This window comes from Lactuca virosa, chromosome 1 (assembly GCF_052849685.1).
Source record: "Lactuca virosa cultivar CGN04683 chromosome 1, Lactuca_virosa_CGN04683_v6, whole genome shotgun sequence".
Taxonomy (NCBI): Eukaryota; Viridiplantae; Streptophyta; class Magnoliopsida; order Asterales; family Asteraceae; genus Lactuca; species Lactuca virosa.
In genome coordinates this window covers 167,886,419-167,909,905 of record NC_136426.1, presented here as the reverse complement: position 1 = coordinate 167,909,905, position 23,487 = coordinate 167,886,419, and the positions used below count along the sequence as shown (strand labels likewise).

Below are 23,487 nucleotides of genomic sequence, written 5' to 3'. Positions count from 1 at the left end.
GGCTTGAAGGCTTTCAGTTCGGCCAATTAATCCAACAAATCTGACATAGCAACTTATCAATCCTGAACACTCATAGTTTTCTATTGGAGGACTCGAAAATCAATCTTTTTTTTTGGTATTATTAAAAAAATATAAGATTGAGTGTACAGTCTATCCAAGTGATCTCAATCTTCCTTTGTATGTATCATACTTTTCCTACCAACTAAACTATTGATGCAAGTGATAATAGTAATTTTAGAGTTATCTATTTCTCAAGTTGTTAGTAATGTTTCATAATTAGTAGCTTTCTCATATGTTTGTTTTCCTTTTATACCGGTAACAATGCCAGTAACAATACCTCACATCTGTTTACCCTTACCTTGTAGGAAATTTTTCATCACATATTTCCAATAAGCATATATTTTTCGTGCTAATAAATTGTAGAAAGTCATCATTGGGAGCCATATTAACAAGAATCAAAGAAAACGAATATCAACAGCGAATAAGGAAAAATGCCAACAATAACAAAACAAAAAACTTCAAACAATAAAGCATGAATCTATGATTTTTCTTTTTCGATGAACTGTAACGAGTTAATGAATTGCGTTGAACCAATGACCCGTGCCATTTGATTTTTTTTCTTTTACTTTGAATGAACAATACCAATTTAATCTAAAAGTTAATTTGGATCGGATAAACCTCCAATACCATATAAACTAATAACAATCTAAAGAGAAAAATGGCTACGGTTGCATTATTGAAAGAAAAGTGTAAATACAAATAAAGATAAATAAGTTTATAAATAGGAAATATATGTAGGGTTAACATAGCCAAAGGGCTAAACAATACAAAATAAACTCAAAGAACTTTTATTGTACTAACGCAACCATCTTCTCCGACTTCTAAGTATACAAAAGGTGATTGATTACCTCATTGGAACTCATATGATGATAGCATCAACAAAAAGAGACTTGACAAGATTTATGAGTTCGTCTCCAACGTATGTGAAATGGTCTTTATTCTTGTACATGAGATCCATGACACGTCCTAAATTCATAACCCGTCTATTTATTGGCATTTTAACATCTTTACACATTATGGACTCTTTATTTAGTTCTTTCCAAGCATCTTCAACTTTCTCACTAAAGAGACCATATAAATGTTGCTCACTGGTATTGAATTGCTTCATATAGCATTCGATGACAGAGGCAACATGCTTTCTTTCTTGCTCCTTCTGCATTTATTTTTTCAAATTAACATCAGTTACTTACAATATTATCCAAGAGTGATTAATGACTAACACATAAAGTTTTGGGAGAGGTTAGTTAATTTGGGTTGTTTCGCAGTTACATATACATCGCTTCGTTGCATCACAAAAAACATAGTTGGTTGTACCTTGTGGGTGACAATATCATCCATCAACCTACAAATCCCACAAGAAGCTTTTACAATAGGAGGAAAGCTAAAAACCCATTGGAATGTCTCATCTGCTATTACATCATCCTGGGCAGCAAAGCTTGCCGCAAGAACAAATTTATATCCGGTACTGATATATGTAACTTCTGCGTGTTCCTCCATTGTTGGAATATAGCTTTCATGGTTCCATTTTGCTTCCATCATGTAGCTTCTAATATATTCTTTCATCTGCTCGGTCACATACAACCAAATCAATATGTTTCAAAAGTAAAAAAAAAAAAAAAAGTCCAATAAAATAGCCTTCATAATATTCTAAAACTTCATCCTCCATATTTCCATATTTTAAAAAAACCTAAATGTAATAGATTTATGTGCAGCCCAAATTTAAACTACAATCAAATAAACAGAAGTATTCATAACAACAAAAACATATGGTTTTTTTTTTTACTGAAAAGCTTACTGTCAAAAGCTTAATTAAGTCGAGGAACCATGTTCATTTTACCTTTGTAAAAAAATAATACTATTACAATGAGAAAAATATGTTGAAACTTACCGTCTCTTTGACGTATTTATGTTGATGGACTTTTCCCATTGCAGCCAAGAATTCCTTCATTTCTTCGTCAAGATCCATGAGCATTTGGTATAGAAGTTTCATGTATTCTGGTAGGCCTTCCACACATGTAATTGACCACCTATAAAAGCAATTAAGAACAAAATATAACTAAAATATATTGTTTAAATTAACGACATATGCATGTCCTTTTATATACCTCTCGATAGCTTCTGTAAAGATCACTAGTTCTTCATATGTCCCATAAGCATCATAGGTGTCATCTATAAGTGTTATTAATGCAAAAGCTCTAGCTACCCACATTCTACCTACAGAATACTGAGGGTCAGTGTAGACTCCTAATGCCGCCCATAAGTAGCATTCAACCAATCTATCTCTTGCATACGGTATATTGGTTGGGACATCGAAGCGTTTCCACCACCTAGAGTAATTTAATACACACATATATTAGCTAGTCTATATGAAATATATTTTGGATCCATGATTTGTATATTGCATATTGTTAATTTTAAGACATTAGAAAATATCCAAATGAAAGGAGGGGTTACATATATATGTGCATACTTGGATATTTGGCAAATCTCCTTTTTATGGAGAGATTGAAGCAGGTTAAACCCCAACTTGGCAAGTTTTAGTAACGAATGATTATGAAAGGTCTCGCGTTCGTAGAAAGGTATGTAACGTAGCGCCTCGATTCTGGGCAACCTTTTAAGTAACGGTTGCTTTAGTGCTTCATGTATTTCAGCAGAAACAACAGGGTCGCTCAAAAGATGATTCCTTGCTATGTCAGCCAGACATTTTCTTGAAAAATCAAGAGCATCATCTAGAATGACCTCACCAGGCATTCTCAGATACGTTGCCTCATACAAATCAAGTAAACCTTGCAGATCATTTTTTAAGGACTCATTAAAACATCCCTCTTCATCCGTATATGTCTTGAAAGTATCTGTTTCAGTTCATACAAGTTGACAACATTAGTTCCTCTAGAAACTAACATGATTGATTGATTAATGAATACAAGTTGCACACATGATACATTACTAACCACTTGAGACGAAGAATCCTTGCTGCCGCATGAGTCGAAACCACAAGGAAGTACCCACACCATTCCAGTTATGATCACCATATGCATCAAAGACTTGTTCCAAGGCTTGATTAATCTCTTTTTCAAAATAATATGCAATTCCAAGGCGTTGGATCGCATCAACCAGTTTTAGCAAATTCAAATGTTTTGTTTGGTCATTCAAACTTGCCAATATTTCTTTCTTCACTTCTTCTTTCAAGACGTCAACTTCTTTTTCTATCCCTTCTTCATATTCTTGCTTCATTTTCAAAAGAGACGCTATTAAATTTGTTGAAATTATCCACTAAAGGGAACATTAATTCATCATAATAACATATACGTACACATGGTTATCTTAATCTTTTATATATATATATATATATATATATATATATATATATATATATATATATATATATATATATATATATATAGGAAAGGGTTATTTGGAAAAACAAAAAACCTTAAAAATTATAAAAATGCATAAAAAAAATATCAAGACATCACAAAACTTTTTTTTTAATTTTTTTATCAAAAAATCACAGCATTTTTTACAATTTCGCTGAAAAGAAAATAAAAAATCAAAATTTTTTTTTGTAAATTTTTTTTTTTTTTGTAAAATTTTTTTTTTCAGCGATTTTGACCTAAAAGGTGCAATTTTTTGATAAAAAATTCAAAAAAAAGTTTTGTAATCTCTAAGTATTTTTTTTATGTATTTTTAATGATTTTTAGGGTTTTTTTTAGGGTTTTTGTTTTCCATAGAACCTATATATATATATATATATATATATATATATATATATATATATATATAGAGAGAGAGAGAGAGAGAGAGAGAGAAAAAAAAAAATTCAATAGAGGACCATTATTAATCAAGGAACCAAGGAACCAATCCAAATCGTCGGAATTTAAAGCGATCAACGACAAACGGAAGTGTTGTAAACTTTTATAATGGACGCACATGTACCAGATTATAACAAAACTCACTTCCTTTTTTTCATTTAAAATTTTTTTTAGACCAAATTTTTTATCGAAAAAAAAACCGAATATACCGTTGGTCACGATTTTTCGTCCCCTTTCCACAGAGATCTATGATGATATATAAAAAACGATTTTTTTTTCGAAAAAAACCTACTTAATTTTCTTAGTTTTTTCAATATTTAAGTTTATTTTTATAAAAAAAATTAATTATACAAAAAATATTAATTTTTTGTACTCTATTAATAAACATCAACACCGATTAAAAAAAAAACATCGAACAGTGTAAATTCACACTGTGAATCTAAACTGTAAATATTTCAATTTTTAACATTCACAATATGAAAAATTTCGAACAGTTCAGATTCACATTGTGAATCTGAATTACTATTATGCACACTATGAATCTGAGAAGGTTCACAAAAAATAAAAATAATAAAAAAAAATCTCGATCAGTATAGATTCATACTGTGAATCTAAACTGTAAATATTTCAAATTTTAACATTCACAATATGAAAAAACTCCGATCTGTTCAGATTCACACTGTGAATCTGACTTATTATTATGCACACCGTGAATCTGAGGAGGTTTACAATGTGAATCTGAGCAAGTTTGCAATATGAATATGAACAGGTTCACAATGTGTATCTGAACTGAAATATCGTTTTTTTTAACATGAATATGAATCTATGTTTAAAAAGTACAAAAAATATGAATTTTGATATATTTATTAATTTTATTTTCTATAAAAAATAGACCTTAACTTTTTTCATCAAAGAAAATGAAATGAGTTTTTTTCGAAAAAAAAGTTCGTTTTTTATATATTATCATGGATCTCTATATAAAGAGGACGAAAAATCGTGAACAACGGTATATTCGGTATTTTTTTTCGATAAAAAACATGGTCTAAAATTTTTTTTAAACGAAAAAAAGTGGTGGGTTTTTTTGTAAAGGGTGGATTTTTTTATATAATCCGGTGTGTGCGTCCAATGTAAAAGTGTACATCTATTTCCTTTGCCGTTGATCGTTATGATTTCCGACGCTCACGATTGGTTAATTATGGTTCTCTATTGAACCTCACCTTATATATATATATATATATATATATATATATATATATATATATATATATATATATATATATATATATATATATATATATATAGTGTAAGCTTCTAATGAGATCCATATCAATTTTAGGATCAATAAGATCAAATTTTTAGCCCTCGATCTTAAAATCACGTTTTTAAAAATCTCGTGTGACTTTTTGTAATATTGTTGAAGCTGTGTTTTGTAGGGCATTCTAGTCCATTGAACTCTAAGGAGTTCAATGGATTGTCACATCAATATTTAATTTTTTATTTAACTATACTCTTTAACATCCACACTACATTAAACCGTAAAAAGTTTAATAGATTAAACCCTAAAAAGTTTAATAGATTTCCATATCATCGTCATTATATTTTTAAACATAATTATAATTTAGAAATAGAAGATGTAATATTTTATCGAAATTATTATTTATTAAATTTGTAACAATTTTTTTAGTGGGTTTTTATTTTTAAATATTTCATTAATTCATTTGATTTATTTATTTGAGAAAATATGACACCTAAAAATATGATACATTAAATAATATAATACTTAAAAATATTGTTATTTTATTTGTGGTTTTAATTAAAATTATAGAAAAAAAATATTGAATAGTAATAAGAAAATGTGATTAAATATATATTTGGTTTGAAGTTTAATTGAAAAAAATATATTAAATCCATAGAACCACTCAATGATTATACAAATCTTCAATTCAACTCCCAACCATCTCATCACAAATACTTCATTCAACTCCTATTCAATCATAGTCATACTCTATTCAACATTTACTAAACCCTCATTGTGGATGCTCTTATGTCATCAAATGAGGAACCTCAGGGGTATTTTTATACATAGCAAAAAGTTGACCATCATCTCTGTAAACGAAGATCGCATGAGGAGATAAACTCAGTTTCGTGTGATGCGATCACTACTATATTACTTTATTTCTTTGACGTAAATTCTTTCATTTACACATCATTCTATCGAACATCATTCAAACGAACATCTACTGAATTCCGTTTATTCAAATGGATTTTTATCTCACAATTCCCAAATATGGATTAGATTTAGATTTTACGTCATTTCGATTTTCTTTCATTCATTCCTTAATCGAAATGATCATATGAATCGGTTTGTGCAAGTCATTTTGACTAAGATGATACAATTGATTGATTCTTGATTCTAGTATCAATTAATTTCTTGGTTGATGTATGATATGCATTTACCTAAGTGATTCTTGAGTTTGTAATTACATCTTTGGTACGTCCAATGGCTGGTCAAAATGAAAGAAACAGGCCAAAATTTGTGCGTACACAAGGTGCTTGTGAATATGTCATTAAAAGGAATATTGCTATTTTTGTAATTTATTGTGTCTCAATGTGATTATTTGTTAAACCCATGCTCCTACATACTCATAATTCTCTATTTTTCTCTTCATTTTCTTTGTTGCCTTTTACCGATTCAAGGAATGAATGGTTTCAAAAGTTAAATGCAAAAGATTAGAGTTTTGAGATATCCATACAAGGTGTATGCTTACAGTCTTTCTCATCTTTCTATAAATTCGTTATGATTGATTTAGAAGAAATAAAGATCATTTATTGGATTTGAGATGATTAATTTAGGAAAATGGTAAGCGTAAATATGAATCGATAACAGAAATTTGTTTAAGCAAGAGATTGTTGTGGGCTCTACATCCTTTTGTTCTTTTATATATATATATATATATATATATATATATATATATATATATATATATATATATATATTAATGTTTTGGAGCATTGTTCATTATATGTTTTTTGGTTATGTTTTTTTAACCCATCCATCTAAAAAATTCAAAGAAAAAACATTTTTTTTCAAATGATGTGCATATGCACACATTTTACGAATAAATAATGTATTTGTGTAAAAACAAGAATATACATGTGTCCACAAACGGAAACGTGTATATGTGCACATCAAAAATATGCCCATGCATATTTGTGAACTTTTTCCATTTTTTTTAAAAAAGTGTCTTATATTCTAAGACGTTGATATAGATGTGAGTTGTAGAAAAAAATTCAAAAAAAAGTGATTTTTTCGAATGAGATGTATATGTGCACATTTCACGTGTACAAACGCAAATGTACATATGTAAATCACCACTATAGACATGTAAAAAAACATTAATATGCATATGTGCAAATTTTACAAATAAATAATACATTTGTACACAGACAAAAATATGTATGTATGCACAAACAGAAATGTGTATATGTACACATAACAAATATGCATAATTATGAAAAACTTTCAATTAAAAAAACATTTTAATAGGCTAAGATGTTGCTATAGAAGTTGATTTGTAGAAAAAATTTAAAAACTATATATTTATTTTTTTCGAGTGATGTGTATTTGTGCACATTTTACATATACAAACACAAATATACATTATGCACATCACCGGTATAAACATGTAAAAACATAAAAAATTTATATATCAATAAGAATGTCTATAAACAGAGGACACAAAATGATGAAATTCAGTATATTTTTTATTTTTTTTTCAATAAAAAACAAGGTCTAATATATAATATGGTACAACCCTCAGATTAATTGTTGATTTTTGATCCTAATGATCTCAAAAAGGTTAGCGGTCTTAATGAAATTTCTTCTTTTATATATATATATATATATATATATATATATATATATATATATATATATATATATATATATATATGGATGATATTTATTGTGCGGACGTGTGTAGACAATGCTATTTTTTGAGAATAACAAAGAGAATATGTTGTTTGGTAATGTCAATACATTCAACCTCACACAACTATCGTCATTATCATGCATTGTCACTATTTTTTATTCATTTCTTTTCACGTATCGCTTTTCACTCATTTTTCATTTTTACAGAATACGATTATCAATAACACATTCTGATAAAATGGGAATCATAAAAAAAGTCTATAATACCATTATAGATAGTTTAATGAGTGATAATGTGTGATAAAGCCAATAGTATTATGAGGTTGAACGTATTCATCGTACCAAAAAACATATTTTCTTAGTAATTTTTATCAAATAATATTGTCCAAACGTCCACACAGTAGACGTTCATCCACATTTGAACCTAACCACACACACACGCTCACACACACACACACACACACACACACACATATATATATATATATATATATGTGTGTGTGTGTGTGTGTGTATATAGGTATGTGCAATTGAAAAAATAAAAAATAAAAAAGGTTGACAATTGGGTAATCATTTTTTTCCAATCATTTATTTTTGCCGCAAAAACCTCCATCGTACTAGCGAAAGGGGAAAACAACACATATGTGTTTTGAAACAAAACATGTTTCTTTAAACTATTCTAATCATTACCTTAATATATACAAAAATATTTTTTTGTTTTTTTTAAATCTTAATGAGCTATTTTTATCGAAAAACAATTTTAAATATATCAAAATTTATATATTTTTTATTCTCTGTAAATAGACAACTATATTCACATAGTTTTAAGATAAAAAACATATTGTTTCAGCTCTCGTTATTCAAAAGTGAATAAAAATATGTCATGTTTTTATTACAGTATATTCGTTATTGATTGAAAAATATGCTTAATATTATTTTATAATTGAAGTATCATTTATATATAAATATAATATATATTAACCTTTTTACAGTTTACATCAGCTCTCACCAAATGTTATATTCACATATAAATAAAACGTATATTAACTCTCCTCACAAGTTATATTCATATATAAATAACACATTTATCAAAATTTTGTTACAGTTCATTTGTTATTAACATATAAATAAGTATTTCAAATTTTTAAAACACTTCGTCTTTAATTAACATATTCATTATTCATATATAAATAAAAAATGAACAGTAACAAATATATGATGAAAGTTAATATATATTTTATTCATATATAAATATTACATGTGACGAAAGATGATGTAAAAAATATTTTAAGTAAGAAAACTTTATTACGTGTTATATTCATATATGAAAGATTAAACTGCAGAAAATAAACACATGTTTTATTCATAAGTAAATAACGAATGTCCTGAAATAAAAATATGATGCATTTTTCACATCATGAAACAACATATTTTTTTTGTTATTCTCACAGAATAACATTGTCCAGACGTTCGGACAATAAATATCCGTCCGCGTTTGAACCTATCCGATATATATATATATATATATATATATATATATATATATATATATATATATATATATATATATATATATATATATATAGGCCTAGATTATTCTGCTCAAAGTAATTATTGTGTTATTGTATTCATAACTGTGGGCAATCAATTTTACTTATTTTAAGAAACTGATTAATATATATTATTGAATTAAAATAGATTTAATAAAGGAAAATTGCATATTTTAAGGGATCATATATTCTATTAATTTTAAAAATCCGATTTTACGAATTATAACTATTTTAATTCGGACATTCTGACAGAATATGTTTATTTATTTAATTATTTACTCAAAAATAAAAATATTCTTGAACCATAAATTCTTGAACTTCTTGTAGAATAACAAATTCTTGAACAATCAATTGAAGAATAAAAACAAAAAATACATTATTTCTTATAGAATACGGTTAACAAATTCTTGGCCCATATTTATGAATACGATAACAGTATACTTAGTTTAAACAAATGAACCTAGCTCTCTCTCTCTCTCTCTCTCTCTCTATATATATATATATATATATATATATATATATATATATATATATATATATTAATCAACTAGGTGTGAAACCCATGTATTACATGACTTTATAAAAAAACAAATTAATATAAAGTTATAAGCATTATATATTTTTTAAAGTACTAATAGTTTTACATAAATATAAAGGATATAATAAATAAAGTAAGTAATTTAATGTATGTGGATTTAAATTTAAGAAACAAAAAAATACAAGAAAATGACAAGTGGAAAAAAAATAATACAAAAACTCTTAAAAATGACATTTATCAAATTAAATGTAAACATGACATTTGACAAAGTTGATTTTCATTTATTATATTAGATTAAATCACGTTTGTAGATTTGCAGATAACGTTTATTTTCGGAGATATGCAGATGCTTTAGTTTTCATAATGACTAGTAATGCTTTGCATACTTGTTTATAGGCCAAAAACTCATCTCCCCAGACGTATGTGTGTGTGTATATATATATATATATATATATATATATATATATATATATATATATATATATATATATATATATATATATATATATATAGACACGCCAATGCTTTAGTTTTCATAATGACTAGTAATACTTTGCATACCTGTTCATAGGCCAAAAACTCATCTCCCCAAACGTTCGGTGGAAAATTAATGGTGGATCGAATAACATCCTCTTGTTGAAGTGACATGCTATATGACTGATTTGGTTCAATATATATGAACAAGTTGCTTTAATTTGATATTTAGAGAAAGTTATATATAGAGGTCGGCTGAACGCATTATTATCATATTTTTTGTGGTAAAACTTGAAAGGAGCTGCAAAATATAAACTTCATGTGGTACATATTGTCTGGTGAAACACCTGTGGTTGAGCACAGTGCCGTGCAATCAACCAATAAATAATAGTGCAGTCATTATATGTAATATTAAAGCTCATTGAGCTTAGGAACAGTGGATTTGTGATTATAGTAAATTGGCCACAAAACTTTTTGGATTTGGCTCCTCCAGTCCTTCAACTTTAACGCACCTGCTATACTTTAAGCAGTTAATTGTAATATAAAAAAAAAGTAGGCAAATTGTTATTTTCTTACGTAACATTGCTTCTTTATATAACTTCATTGGCTTTTGCGCGCACTTTGTTCCGAGGCATAATATTGAAATACCAGTTTTACCCTCCCTTTCCGATTCCAAAATCCAAAATCAGAAAATGAAGCAGAAAACTCTTGTACTTCATTCTTCAAAAGTTGTACACTACTCAAATTTACAGAACTTTTACTCTGGAAAAAGCTATCCTTATTTAAGGTAAACCCTACTCACATTCCCAATACTTTGCTAAACCCAATACAATTGAATCCAACCAAGATTTCATCAAATACAAAAGAACAAAGGGATTGGCTAAAAAGACACTCCAATTTACCATTTAGACAATCCTAATTAATTTTTGGATTATTTTTATTGGTTGAAATTGCATTGTTTTCCGAAAAAACTAATTACAAGTAGTTGATTATATGTTGACTTTTTATAAAAGTGATGATAGGGTGTCTAAGGTGGCATCCAAAGCAGCCCAAATAACATCTTATACCATTTGTATTTAATGAAATCTTGGTTGGATTCAATTGTATTGGGAATGTAAGTTGGGTTTACGTTAAATAAAAACCAAAAATCTATTTTTTTTTGTTTATAAATAATTTGTTAATAATAATATCTATTAATTCCATAGTAATTTTCAGAAAAGTCTCAATATTTTGGTTTTCGGGTAATTTTAAGAAAAATCATAATATTTTGAGCAAACTAACGAAAAATGACAGCGAACCAGCTAAATCTACGAAAACGGCCAAAAATTGTTTTTTCGAAGTTTTAGCCGGTATTCTGTGTTTTTCTATAAATAAAAATTAGTTTGAGACTTTTTAATAAATTAGACTAAAATTATACGACCTTTGTGGAGATTTCCCAAAATATATATATATATATATATATATATATATATATATATATATATATATATATATATATATATATATAAGAAAAACAACCAATACTAGCCTACATAATAATAAAAATAATAAAAGTAAACATTGCAAACCGTATAACTATTAAGATGATTAACATACATTTTCATCTATATATTTAAAATAAATATCAAAATTATTGAAATTCAAAAAAACGAAAAGGGCGTGTTTTTTAATTTGTGTCTAAATGAAAGAGAGTAAATTAAAAAAGATATATAAAAACAATTGAAATAATGTGAAGCGAAAAAAATGATGGGACTATTTATGCAGTAATCAAATAATATTCTAATAATGAACTATACACCAAAATAATGAACTATACACCAAATTGTACGAATAGGAGATCCTTCATAAATTGATAAAAAAGTTAACCTTAACCACAAAAATCCCACCGCCCATAAAATAGATCAGTCAAACTTTTTGATTTTAATATCAACCTCTCATTAAATGAAACAAATGGTGGTCCAAACCAAATTTCGAATTATATATATATATATATATATATATATATATATATATATATATATATATATATTTGGTTATTTTGTTAGGATATTGAGGCAAGTAACAATTAGGTACAATGTTATCTTTTAGATTTGACTGACATAACGACCAAGTACTAAGTTACCTTAGAGATTTTGGACATCATAACGACTAGGCAGTATGTTACCCTAGTGATTTGGTTAACATAACGACTATCCATAATATAAATCCTAACGTTTCATGCGTTTTGTAAATTGCTGATAGATAATACTTTACAAAATCAATAATATAAGTTTAACATGTATTCCCCTCCATAAAACTTGCAAAAATCATAAAAGTGAGGTCGCTAATTCACACTTGTCGCATGCTCTGACTGATTCGTATTTCACAACGGGAGGCTGGAGCCATTTGGGAGAAGGGAATTTCTTCAGGCAGGATATGAGAGAGGAGAGAGTGTTTTGAGGTGTGAAAAATGAAGAGTTAAGGGCCTCTATTTATTGCGGAAAATTTTAGGTGCGTGCGACTTACCTTTATGTGCTTGTCGTGCACACGAGCGTTGGCTCCTCTCAATACTCGACACATATCACTCTCTCGTTCGTCCACATCTCCCGTATCTCAGTGAATCCGATCATCAGACGTGCGCATCGTGCACATGGCGCACGTGATTTGTTTTTTTTTTCAAAAATTCGTATCTCTTTTATACGAACTCCATTTTCGATGCTTTCTATACCCACGTGAAGGTCTCGACAAGTACCACAACTTTCCTTTAGGTTGTTTCGGCTGATTTGAACTTTATTTTTAGCCAAATTTTTATAATTCTAAATGATTTTGTAAAAATAATATTTTTCTCATACGAACTCCGTTTATTGCCTTCTTTGTCTTATTGGGCTAATAACGAGGAGTACTTTGATTCTCGTTTAAAGATTTTGGCTAAAACTCAACCGATTTCTTTTGACATTTTACGTCGCAATGTTCTGTGTGCGGTTGATTATTATATTTAAATAAAGTCATATCTTTTCCATACGGAGTCGGATTTTTATTAGTTCTATATTTTTGGGATCGCGTCAATACATACTATATGAATACATTAATATATTTATATTGTGGTATGACTATTCGCTTCTTTAATTCTTTGACCTATTAGCTTAGATTGCCATATTTTGAAGAGTATGCCAGTTAAAGACGTATATTCTTTTTGTTGATAAACATTATATTTTTAACTATCATGCTTAGTTGTTGTTGACATATTACCTTCAGTTGTCACAACGAGATACTTTGACTCGTGAGCTTCATTCAAGATTGTGTTTCTGATGTTATCGAACTGGGTGTCCCGATTCAATTCACGATGTATCGTGTTCCGTCATCCCTAAGCATGAAGTGCTTATCCATTCCCCGTAAAGCGTCAATCGTGATGTCTTCCTCTTTTAGAGTCTCGAGTTGAGCTTCTTGAATCTATGCGGTAATGTTGGAATAGATAGTCATTGTTAGTGTTTGCACCGGTTGGATTAAGGTGTCTAAACCAGTAACTAAATTGGTAGATTCTTGTAATTAGAGACAAAGTTGTTTTTAGGTTGCCCTCAGAGCTATAATTTTATTAGAATGACATTTACAGAGAGAGAAAGGAAGATTTATTAGATTATTATATGATTAATAAACCAAATGGAAATTATGAGGAAATGATTTATTAATATATTATATGATTAATATATTAACTGGCAATAGAAAACCGATTTGTTAATTTATATGATTAATAAATTAATATAAAATCAATTTGAATTAATTTATTATTAATAAGAATTAATTTGGAATTAATTCAGGATTAACTGGAATTAATTAAAGGTCCAAAGGTTGAATTGTAGTTGTTCATAATTGAGTAAAGAGTGAAGATTCTAGAACTCATATAGGCGGTGAACGAAACTAAGAGGGATTCTATGGTTTTGAGAAGCCTCCTGGTAGTAAATAAGGAAAGGATTTGAATTGGTATTAAATCTATTATTTAATTATTCAAATCTTGTTTTGTCCCTAAGTTACCTAAACTATAAATAGAACCCCTTGAGAACTCAACTTTGTTCAAACTCTTCCTTGGAAGACACTATGTCAACAAATCTTCTCCTTCCTCTCTCCTCTTGTCTTCTGGTTCTATGGTTTGGGTGTGAGCCATTAGAGGCATCATACTTTTGGTGATAAGCTTTCCAAGACCAACACTATAAGGGGATTGAAGTGATTTGTTGAATACAACAAATCAAAAGGTATGTACCTCTATATTTGGTAATTTCGAATTACATTAGGGTTATGCTAGGTTTAGTTGTTCATTGTATGTTGTTATCAAAGTGTATGACATAGATCTTTTATAGGATGCATGTACCCTATTAATTGTTAATTGTTTTCCGCATTGTAAAATTTTGTTTTCTATAAAACCCATAAGTGGTATCAGAGCTTAGACTTGTCAAACATTGATTGCAAATGAGTTGAATATAACTAAACTTTTTTTTCCGCAAAATACTGATCTCACGTCGTGAGCATTGTTTATTTATTTATTTATTTTCAAATTTTTGATGATTATCTTCATAATCTGATTTATGGTGTTAGTTTGGGTAATTATCCAATATTGATTATATTAGATTCCGAATTTTGAATGCCTTGTGTAATAATCCATAAAACCCTAAATATTATGAGATATCATTATTTGATAATTTTTAATTTGTTATATGAAATTGAATTATCTCTTATGAATTTAATAATTAATCTAATAGTAATGTAATTAAAAGATAATTATAAATTCATAATATGTTTATATTGATTAATTAATGATATGATAATCTAGATAATTAATATTTAAACCTCGTATTTTGAAAAGATTTAAAATACAGCTTATACTATATATGATTAAAAGTTTAATATATTATACGTATAAGATAAGTCAATCAAATCATTAGTGGGCCTCATTCATGAAGCCATACTCTAAAAGGGTATAATGAAACGGACTACAAAATGAACGTTGAATGAGTGTCTACTCTCACCCACCACTCCCTTGTATGGTGGAGACTCGTTAGCCGAACGGGTTTGAAAGGACATAACCTCTAAAAGTATGATATTACAAAGTAACTAAACCTTTAAAAAATCTCACTCTAGTTACTTTAGGAAAAATGTGAAATTGTATGATAATCCATGAAAACGCACATCGTTTCCTTATGAGTCGTTAGTGGAGCGTGTGTGGTTAATCGACACACTAATTTGGGACTATAAATATGAAATGATGAAACAACTCATGTTTATGATTGTTGATGGAGTGTGTATGGTTAATCGACACATCAATGAGAGATTATAAATCGATCAGGGGTGTTTAAGCGGGTTTGCATGGTTATTCACATCTTAATTGTGATCCTCGGCATCCCAATCACAATTGGTAAGAGCATAATCGAGATTAAACAAGCCATTGATAAGATTTAATGAATCTAAAAAATCTGGGAGTTTCATGTGATTGAAATTGGTGAGTAGAGATACACACAAACACCAGTTTCACTAATCAAAACCGGATCCATTCCGAAACCGGATCGGGTCAAAACCAGTTTTGCCAAACCGGATCGGATCAGATTTAAAACCGGATTTTCAACAGGATCGTAATCCTACATTCCAAATCGGATTTGATACCGGAGCGTAAACCGGATTTGTTAAAAACCAGATCCAAATCCAACCCAAAATTCGCTAAAACCCACTAAAATCTGTTTAAACCGGTTTCAAATCAGTTTAGAATCAGATTAAGATTTTGGTTGGAACCGGATCGAATTTCGACCGGATCCGGATCGGATTTTGACCGGATCGGATTTTTGATGACGTAAGTGAAACCGGATCGGATTTGGCTTTTGTGCACCTCTATTGGTGAGATGACTCTACTTACCTAAAATAAATTCAAATTTGATTACGATATCCCTCTTCAAAGGTCGAATCGAAAATAAGGATCCTAGCCTTAATTTAAATTTTGGGTTAATAATTTAGGATTAAAATCAACTAACTTGATTTCTCTCTTCTCCCAAATTTTAGATGTCAAATCAAGACAATGATGGTATTCCTCGTTCTTCTAGAAATGTTTTTCCTCATTGTTCTGAAGATGATCTTCCATATTTTGATAAAGGTAAAAAAGTTTTCTCTTATTCGGGGAATGGTGGAATTTGACATCTTGCTTCTTCAATTCTTCCACCTCCTCCTCCTGTGACACTCCCAACGTCATGTTTTCTTCGAGTTGAAAGATATGAAACTAATCAAGCCATATTGACATGTAAACATGAAGATGGAAATTTTGTGTGCGTGTACATTCTGAAAATGAAGTTGTAAATTGAAAATTTGGAAACAATGGGTGTCATATTCCTAACGGAACAAGCCATTGGTTTGGTGCTTATTTCTCTTCCTGAGTCATATGGTCAGTTCTTTAAGAACTTTCATATCAAGAATCTCGATGTAACCCTTAGTGATCTGAGCTATATGTTGATGGTTGCTGAAGCGGAAATGCTTAAGAACACAACTAAAGCAGAAATGTTTATAGGGTCTAATCCTAATGTTTCCATGGACATTGATAATGGTAACATTTGTGATAAAGAAAAGACTTCTCTTCTCAATCGAAACGGATCGTCCAAGGTCAAACCGTTTAATCATATGGTAAAGAGAATGGACCATTTTGAGATTATTCCACATGTTGACCCAGTGAGTCCATTTGTTTCTACTTCCAATTGATGGGACATTAGAAGCAAAGCTGCCTGAAATACCTGGAAGATCCTAGAGATAGTAAAGTCAATTCGTATGACTCTACTTCAGGTACATCCACTATCTAACTCCATAAGTTCCTATTCTTAAACTCTTAATACATAATGTGATGATCAAAATTTGATGGTATCGCAAAATCTAAAAGGAAGAAGGAAGCTTAATCAAAGTGAGCTAAATATAATCGTGAAAGATGGACTTTGGTCGCATAGTTCGATGGCTAGAATTGGAAGCTACTACTAGGGAGTTAGGATAACTTAATAAATTATTATTATTATTATTGTTAGGTGAAGTTTAGAAATATAGTTTTCATTTCATGCATTGTAAGGACAAGTTTCAATTTTCATTTTATTTCAATAAAAACGAAATTTTGGTTTACATAGTTGCCTCACCTTATTTCCTTGCAATGACATTTATGAAAATTGTTAGTTATGTTACTAATAATAGAAATATTAATTATGGATTGATTCTCATAATATCATTTGTGGTATTGCCATATTTAACCAAGCGAAAAGAAATCTCTTCATCAACTTGATAGATACTTGGTGTTGTACAAGTCCTATTGTATAATATTTGAGATTCTTGTTCAATGGAAAAATTATGACTTAATTCGTTGTTCACATGCTTTTGTGAGGAAACTAAATGACTAATGGATCTAGTACATGTTGATATGGACTTTTTAGATCCACCACAAGGGATGATAACTCTATTTGTCATGATTTATTGATGTTTCAGTATATATGATCATTTTTATAAGATTAAGTATAATTATGATATTTTTGAAAAGGTTCAAAGAGTACCAGAACGAATAGGAGAATCTATTAGGCAGAAAGATAAAAGATTATCCAATTTAAGATGAAAGGAGAGTGTTTTAGTATCATGTTTTATGATCATCTTAATAATTGTGGAATTGTATCACAATTAATCATCCAAGAGCATCTTAGTGCAATTGTATAACTAAGAAGAGGAATTGAATGTTGTTGGGAATGGTTCGATCATAGATGAGTCTGATGGAAAACGTAGGTTACAACACAATGCACAAAGCAAAAGAACAATTAACAATTAATCATATTAGGGCACATGCAACCTAAAGGATCTATGTCTTTGACATAAAGGCATGATGAAGTGTGGAATCAAGTTTGAATCAAATCAGAGTTAAATGAATGTAGATTGAACACACGATGTAAATATGATCTTGTTTCAGCTCTATTATGCTTTCAACTGTTACAGAGAGAAAACAGACAAGTTCATACAAAGACTCTTATCCAACTCTAAGTAATGTCCCTATTTATAGGAAACGAGAAAGCACACAAAAAATTACAAGGACTAAAACAGTACGCTTCGTTACATAAAATGCCTTGTAAAATAAACTTATGATTTCGACATATTACAACTGGTCTTCGACCCTTACATTCTCCCCTTTGTAATAATGTCGACCATCTTTAGTTCAAAAGAATCTGTATAGCATACAACATCACCCTTCAGATTTCAGAGTACCAAGAAATAATCTTCTTCAACTCTTTCTTGTCCCCTTCATTATTCTTCTTCCAACTATTCATACGAACAATAAAGTTCGTATACTGGGACGTTGTGTATCTGTCACAACTAGGAATTTTGATGCCTTGTAACTACAACACTTATATCAATTACTAATCAACAATATGAAAGCATGTATGATGCTTGTTCAATAACAACAAAACTTCATCAAATACTTCATTCAAGCACTACAAATAGTCAACAAAGAATTGGACACCTTTGAAATCCCGGTTTAAGTCCATTTTGGACTAGGATTTCCTTATTGGACCTAATGGACCAATAAGCTTCCAATTTAACTATCTTGAACATAGAACTCTCAAATGGGCCCTAATTGGACCCATATACATGAAACTTAATATTTTGGGCCTTATAAGCCTAAAATAAACTAGGTTAACTTAATGGGCCTTATTGGGTCACAACCAATTTAATTTAGCCCTAATAGGTCATAAAAATCATTCTTTGATTTATGTTGGGCCAAAAATCATCTAATTTAAACATAACATGGGCTTAAGCATACAAGGCCCAATTATTTTTCCTTCCCCTCTCCATTCTCGGCCCAAACCACAAAAGAAAGGAAGGAGTTGACTTTAGGATAGCCACCTCACCATTATCTCTTGGATTTCCATGCATTCATCTCATATTTCCATGCAATTATCCCATCAAAGATCTCTCTCTTCCTCTCTCTTCTTCTCTCGGCCGAACACAACACAAACACACACACAATTCACTTAAACTCTCTCAAGGAAACTCTCTCCACTCTCCACCAAATTTTCGAGATTTAGGAAGCTTTCAAGGAGATTATCCCATAAATACATCCTCTAAGGTAAGATATTGCTTGGATACATGATCTAGCTACTTCATTTCATCAAAAATCTCTTCTAAATCTATTCAAACTTGTGATCTTGCATCTTAGAAGCCTCTAAGTTCGAGATCTTCCAAGAAGACTTGCTAGGATCGAAACTTTCTTCATTTCTCTCTTCAAAACCGAAACCACAACTCAAGGTGAGCTTCATACCCCTCTCTTTTCGGTTTTTGTATGTTTTATGGGGGAGAATACAAGAAAATGTGTAGATCTATGTGTATGTGTATGCTATGTGTGATTTTATGCATGTATGTATGATTTTATGTGTTTTTGTGATGAACATGCAACCAAAAAGGGGTGATATGTCGAGATCTATGACATGAGATAGCAAACAAACATGATCTAAGTTATTTCACATCAAACAAGTCAAGAATAATAACTTATAAGATTGTGTTAAACATACTTCAACATAAAACCCATTTTTGGGCTTAAATTGTCAAAAATACAAAACTTGGGTTAAAAATTGCCAAGTCACGGTTTCTTAAGGGCCAAAAGAGTCAAAACAGTTTCAATAATTGTTTTTCTAAATTTTAAAATTTTCAAAGGACTTGAAATGTAAATTTTTAGCTTAATGGGCTAATTTTGGGCTTTTTGGCCCAATAAGCCCAAAATTACGAAAAATGACAATTAAAGGGGCTGAAACGAAATTTTCTTCAAAACAGGGGATAAAAAGTGTAACAAAATGGTTTCAAGGGTCAAAAATGCTTTTCATTTCCAAAAAGGATAAAAAATGTAAAGTTTTTGGATTTTGGGCCAAAACTGTAAAAATTGCGAAAAGTTGGGTTTCAATCGAGAAATACTATTCTAAAAGGGCTGAAACTGTTAACAAAATAAGTTTTAAGTTAAAACTATCATTTTAACAAATCTATTATGCAAAAGTGTCAAGAAAATGTTTTAAGGGCTAAAAATGTCTTTTCTTTTATATGAAGGACTAAACTTGTTATTTTTATAAAAAGAAAGGTGTAAAAAGGGTCAAACCTCTACTTTTAAACAAATTATTTCACTGAGTCAAAATACAATAACCACGGCTACCGAAAAATCAAAAGACGAATACACGTTTAACTCCAAATATCGTTACAAACGAATCGATCGGTCTCGACTCGATACCATTACAACAACCGTTAAATCAAACCCTTCAATAGATACACGATACCTACGACGAATAAACTTACAAACTTTCGGCTTGAGAGTCTCAAATCATGCTTGTTGGACCTTGCAAGTCCATCAACCTCATCTTTGGGCCCAAAGGGATAACGCTTATATGTTATTGGGCCTCCTATGGCTCAATTCCATATAAAAGGACTTTCAATGGCTTTTATGTGCTATTGGGCCCTAGTGGTCCATTAGTATTGCTAGTAAGCTTAGAGTAATCAAATGCGAGTTGGGCCAACGTGTCCTTCACATCCTCGACAGCCTAAGGTACTTACGATAAGTAGCAGGACTTCGTACTCCTCTTCTCTTCGTTCGCTAAGGCTCATGAGTAATCAAAGTAGACGGAATGAGGACGTTATTCAGCAGTAATCAAGGTGGTTTGGATTAAGTCAGTAACAACGAACGACATCTCTATGGGACGTTCACAGTTGGCTGTTATAACTTGTCTTCACCGAACATCGTTACAACGACTCACTAGGTTTATCCGACACCATCCGATTATTCAAGGATGAGTAATCAAAAGCCATTCGTTGTGGCGGTATAACAATTTGTAATCATGTACATTTTTCGACATCGGAAAACATCGGGTTTTCCGGGGAAATCAATACTACTCGCTCGGGATTTCTATAACTATAATACAAAACATCCTTATATATATATATATATATATATATATATATATATATATATATATATATATGTTTTGAAATCATTCATGCATCAACTTATGGATCTTCACACTTTGTTAAACTATTGTCTTTTCAGAAAATATCAGATTTTCTGGGTTTTACAAACTATACAAATCATTTTATTCACAACCTTGATTATGAACTCACCAACATTTCATATGTTGACGTTTTTCCAAAATAACTTGTATTCTCAGGTAACAGATAAGCGGAAGGGTAATACCAAGTATGTTAGAATTTTTTGTTTAGAAAACTCTGAAACAATTTGTGTCATGAATGTGTAATATTTAATTCAATGTACTGGATGTAAACAATATCAGTTGTAATGTATTGATGCATGGTGATGTTTATGTTATGATTCATGTATATTCATTGTGATGGTATTCAATTTAAGTCACGCGAGCCCCCGGACGTTTCCGCCGTCTGGTTTCGGGGGTGTGACAGGTTGGTATCAGAGTTCTGTTTATAGTGAACTGGCATATCTAACCACACATTGATATGCAACTGTAAACCAAAGAGGGACTAAAATAACTCTGAACAAAACAAATAAAACACAACGATAAAACATCCTTAATTATGTGATATAGGAAAAAGAACATAATACCAAATCAAACAAAATAACACTGACATCTCGGTTAAGTCGGGACTGTGCATGGTTGTAGTAAAGGGTGAATGTAGCCTGATCAACTACATTTTCTCCGAAGTGCAACTATCACAGGCTCCGAGAAAACCACGATGATCAGTAAACCTGAAAACATACCCCTTAATACCAAGAAGAGAACATTAAATTCAAATTGCATAGTAACTAAAACATCTTAGGAATAATGATTAGTACATTTATACACTCTCGCAGACAGTATGGCCGGCTTCCATCACCCCGGAGATCCGTATTTCCCTAACCAGGGAAATAACGGATGGCTGGAAGAGGAACCCGAAGAAGACCCCGAGGAAGGGTCTGAAGAGGAACCTGAGGAGGAAGTCGAGGGTGGACCTGCCGAGCCGGTGGAGGTCCTAGAAGAAGAAGAAGCCGGAGAGGACTCCGAGGAAGAACCTGGCGATGATGATGATTCGGACACAGAGTCCGAAGTCATCAACCCCCCTTACCCGACTAGGGTGCCCGCTCACCGGATGGGCCCGACCGGCCCTACACCCCCCTGGGGTATCGACCTTTGGAGATGGAGCAGGCAGCAGGGACAGCGACCTCCATTCGACATGTCACGCGAGTTCTACGACTTGAGGGAGGGAGGACCAGCTGATCGCACACTTCCGGTCATGGTGAGACGACTGCGGAACACTGGCGACCTGGCGCAGAGCACCGCCGATCAGATACACCAGATGCGGGCTAGGGTTGAGCGTGCAGAACAGGAGACGAGAGAGGTTATTCGGGAGTTCCACATGAGGCAGGTGAGATGGGAGACTCGCCTCCGAGATGCGGAACGACAGGTGGCTCACCTTCAGGGAGCGTCCACTTCTTCAGCACCACCCCCTAGCGCATTCCACCATGACTAGGACTAGTCATAACTATCTTTAGTACTAGGCTTATGTGATCTATGCTATGTATCATCGACTCTATGTTTAAGTGTTTACACTACTCATAGAGCCGTTACGCTGCCGAACTTGCACCACTTATGTATGCTCTTCTGATCAAAATTTTCATGTATCAAAAATGCGGATAATATTAATGAAAAACTTTATGTGTTCTATTGTGATGTTGTGATCTGCTATGTGTTATATATACATGATTATATGCTAAATTGCTAAACCACTTAAGTTCATGCGAAACACGTAGTCTATAGGACCACAATCTCATAAAAACTATAGGCACTCAACATCTTTCCGATCCATGACAGAAAGATGCCTCGACGACCAACTCGTGGAAACCCTGGACCTACCCCGCCCGAAGTCAACTCAGTTGCATTCCAGGCAGCTGTATCTGCTGCAGTTACTGCAGCCATGGCACAAATCCAGCAAGGAAACAACGGTGGAGTCAATGGACAAGGGGCTGGGAGTTCGAACAATGGAACAAATCACGGATCTACCAGAACATGTTCCTACAAGGACTTCACTAACGCCAAACCCCGAACCTTCAATGGCACGGGTGGAATGATAACCCTGAAGAGATGGGTGGAAAAGGTGGAATCAGTGTTCGAAATA

The 23,487-nt window shown here is 31.1% G+C and overlaps 1 protein-coding gene across 1 annotated transcript; it reads right to left on the bottom strand.

Annotated features, from left to right (window-relative positions):
• Positions 1-766: 766 nt before the first annotated feature.
• On the bottom strand, positions 767-10,572 carry LOC145107327 (epi-cedrol synthase-like). The gene is made up of 7 exons (XM_079044188.1): positions 10,453-10,572; positions 3,012-3,288; positions 2,531-2,912; positions 2,166-2,387; positions 1,949-2,087; positions 1,375-1,623; positions 767-1,213 (listed from the first exon to the last, which is right to left on the bottom strand). Exons 1-7 carry the CDS (start codon positions 10,537-10,539, stop codon positions 920-922), a joined length of 1,650 nt encoding a protein of 549 aa, XP_078900314.1. The 5' UTR covers positions 10,540-10,572; the 3' UTR covers positions 767-919.
• Between the last annotated feature and the right edge of the window lie 12,915 nt (positions 10,573-23,487).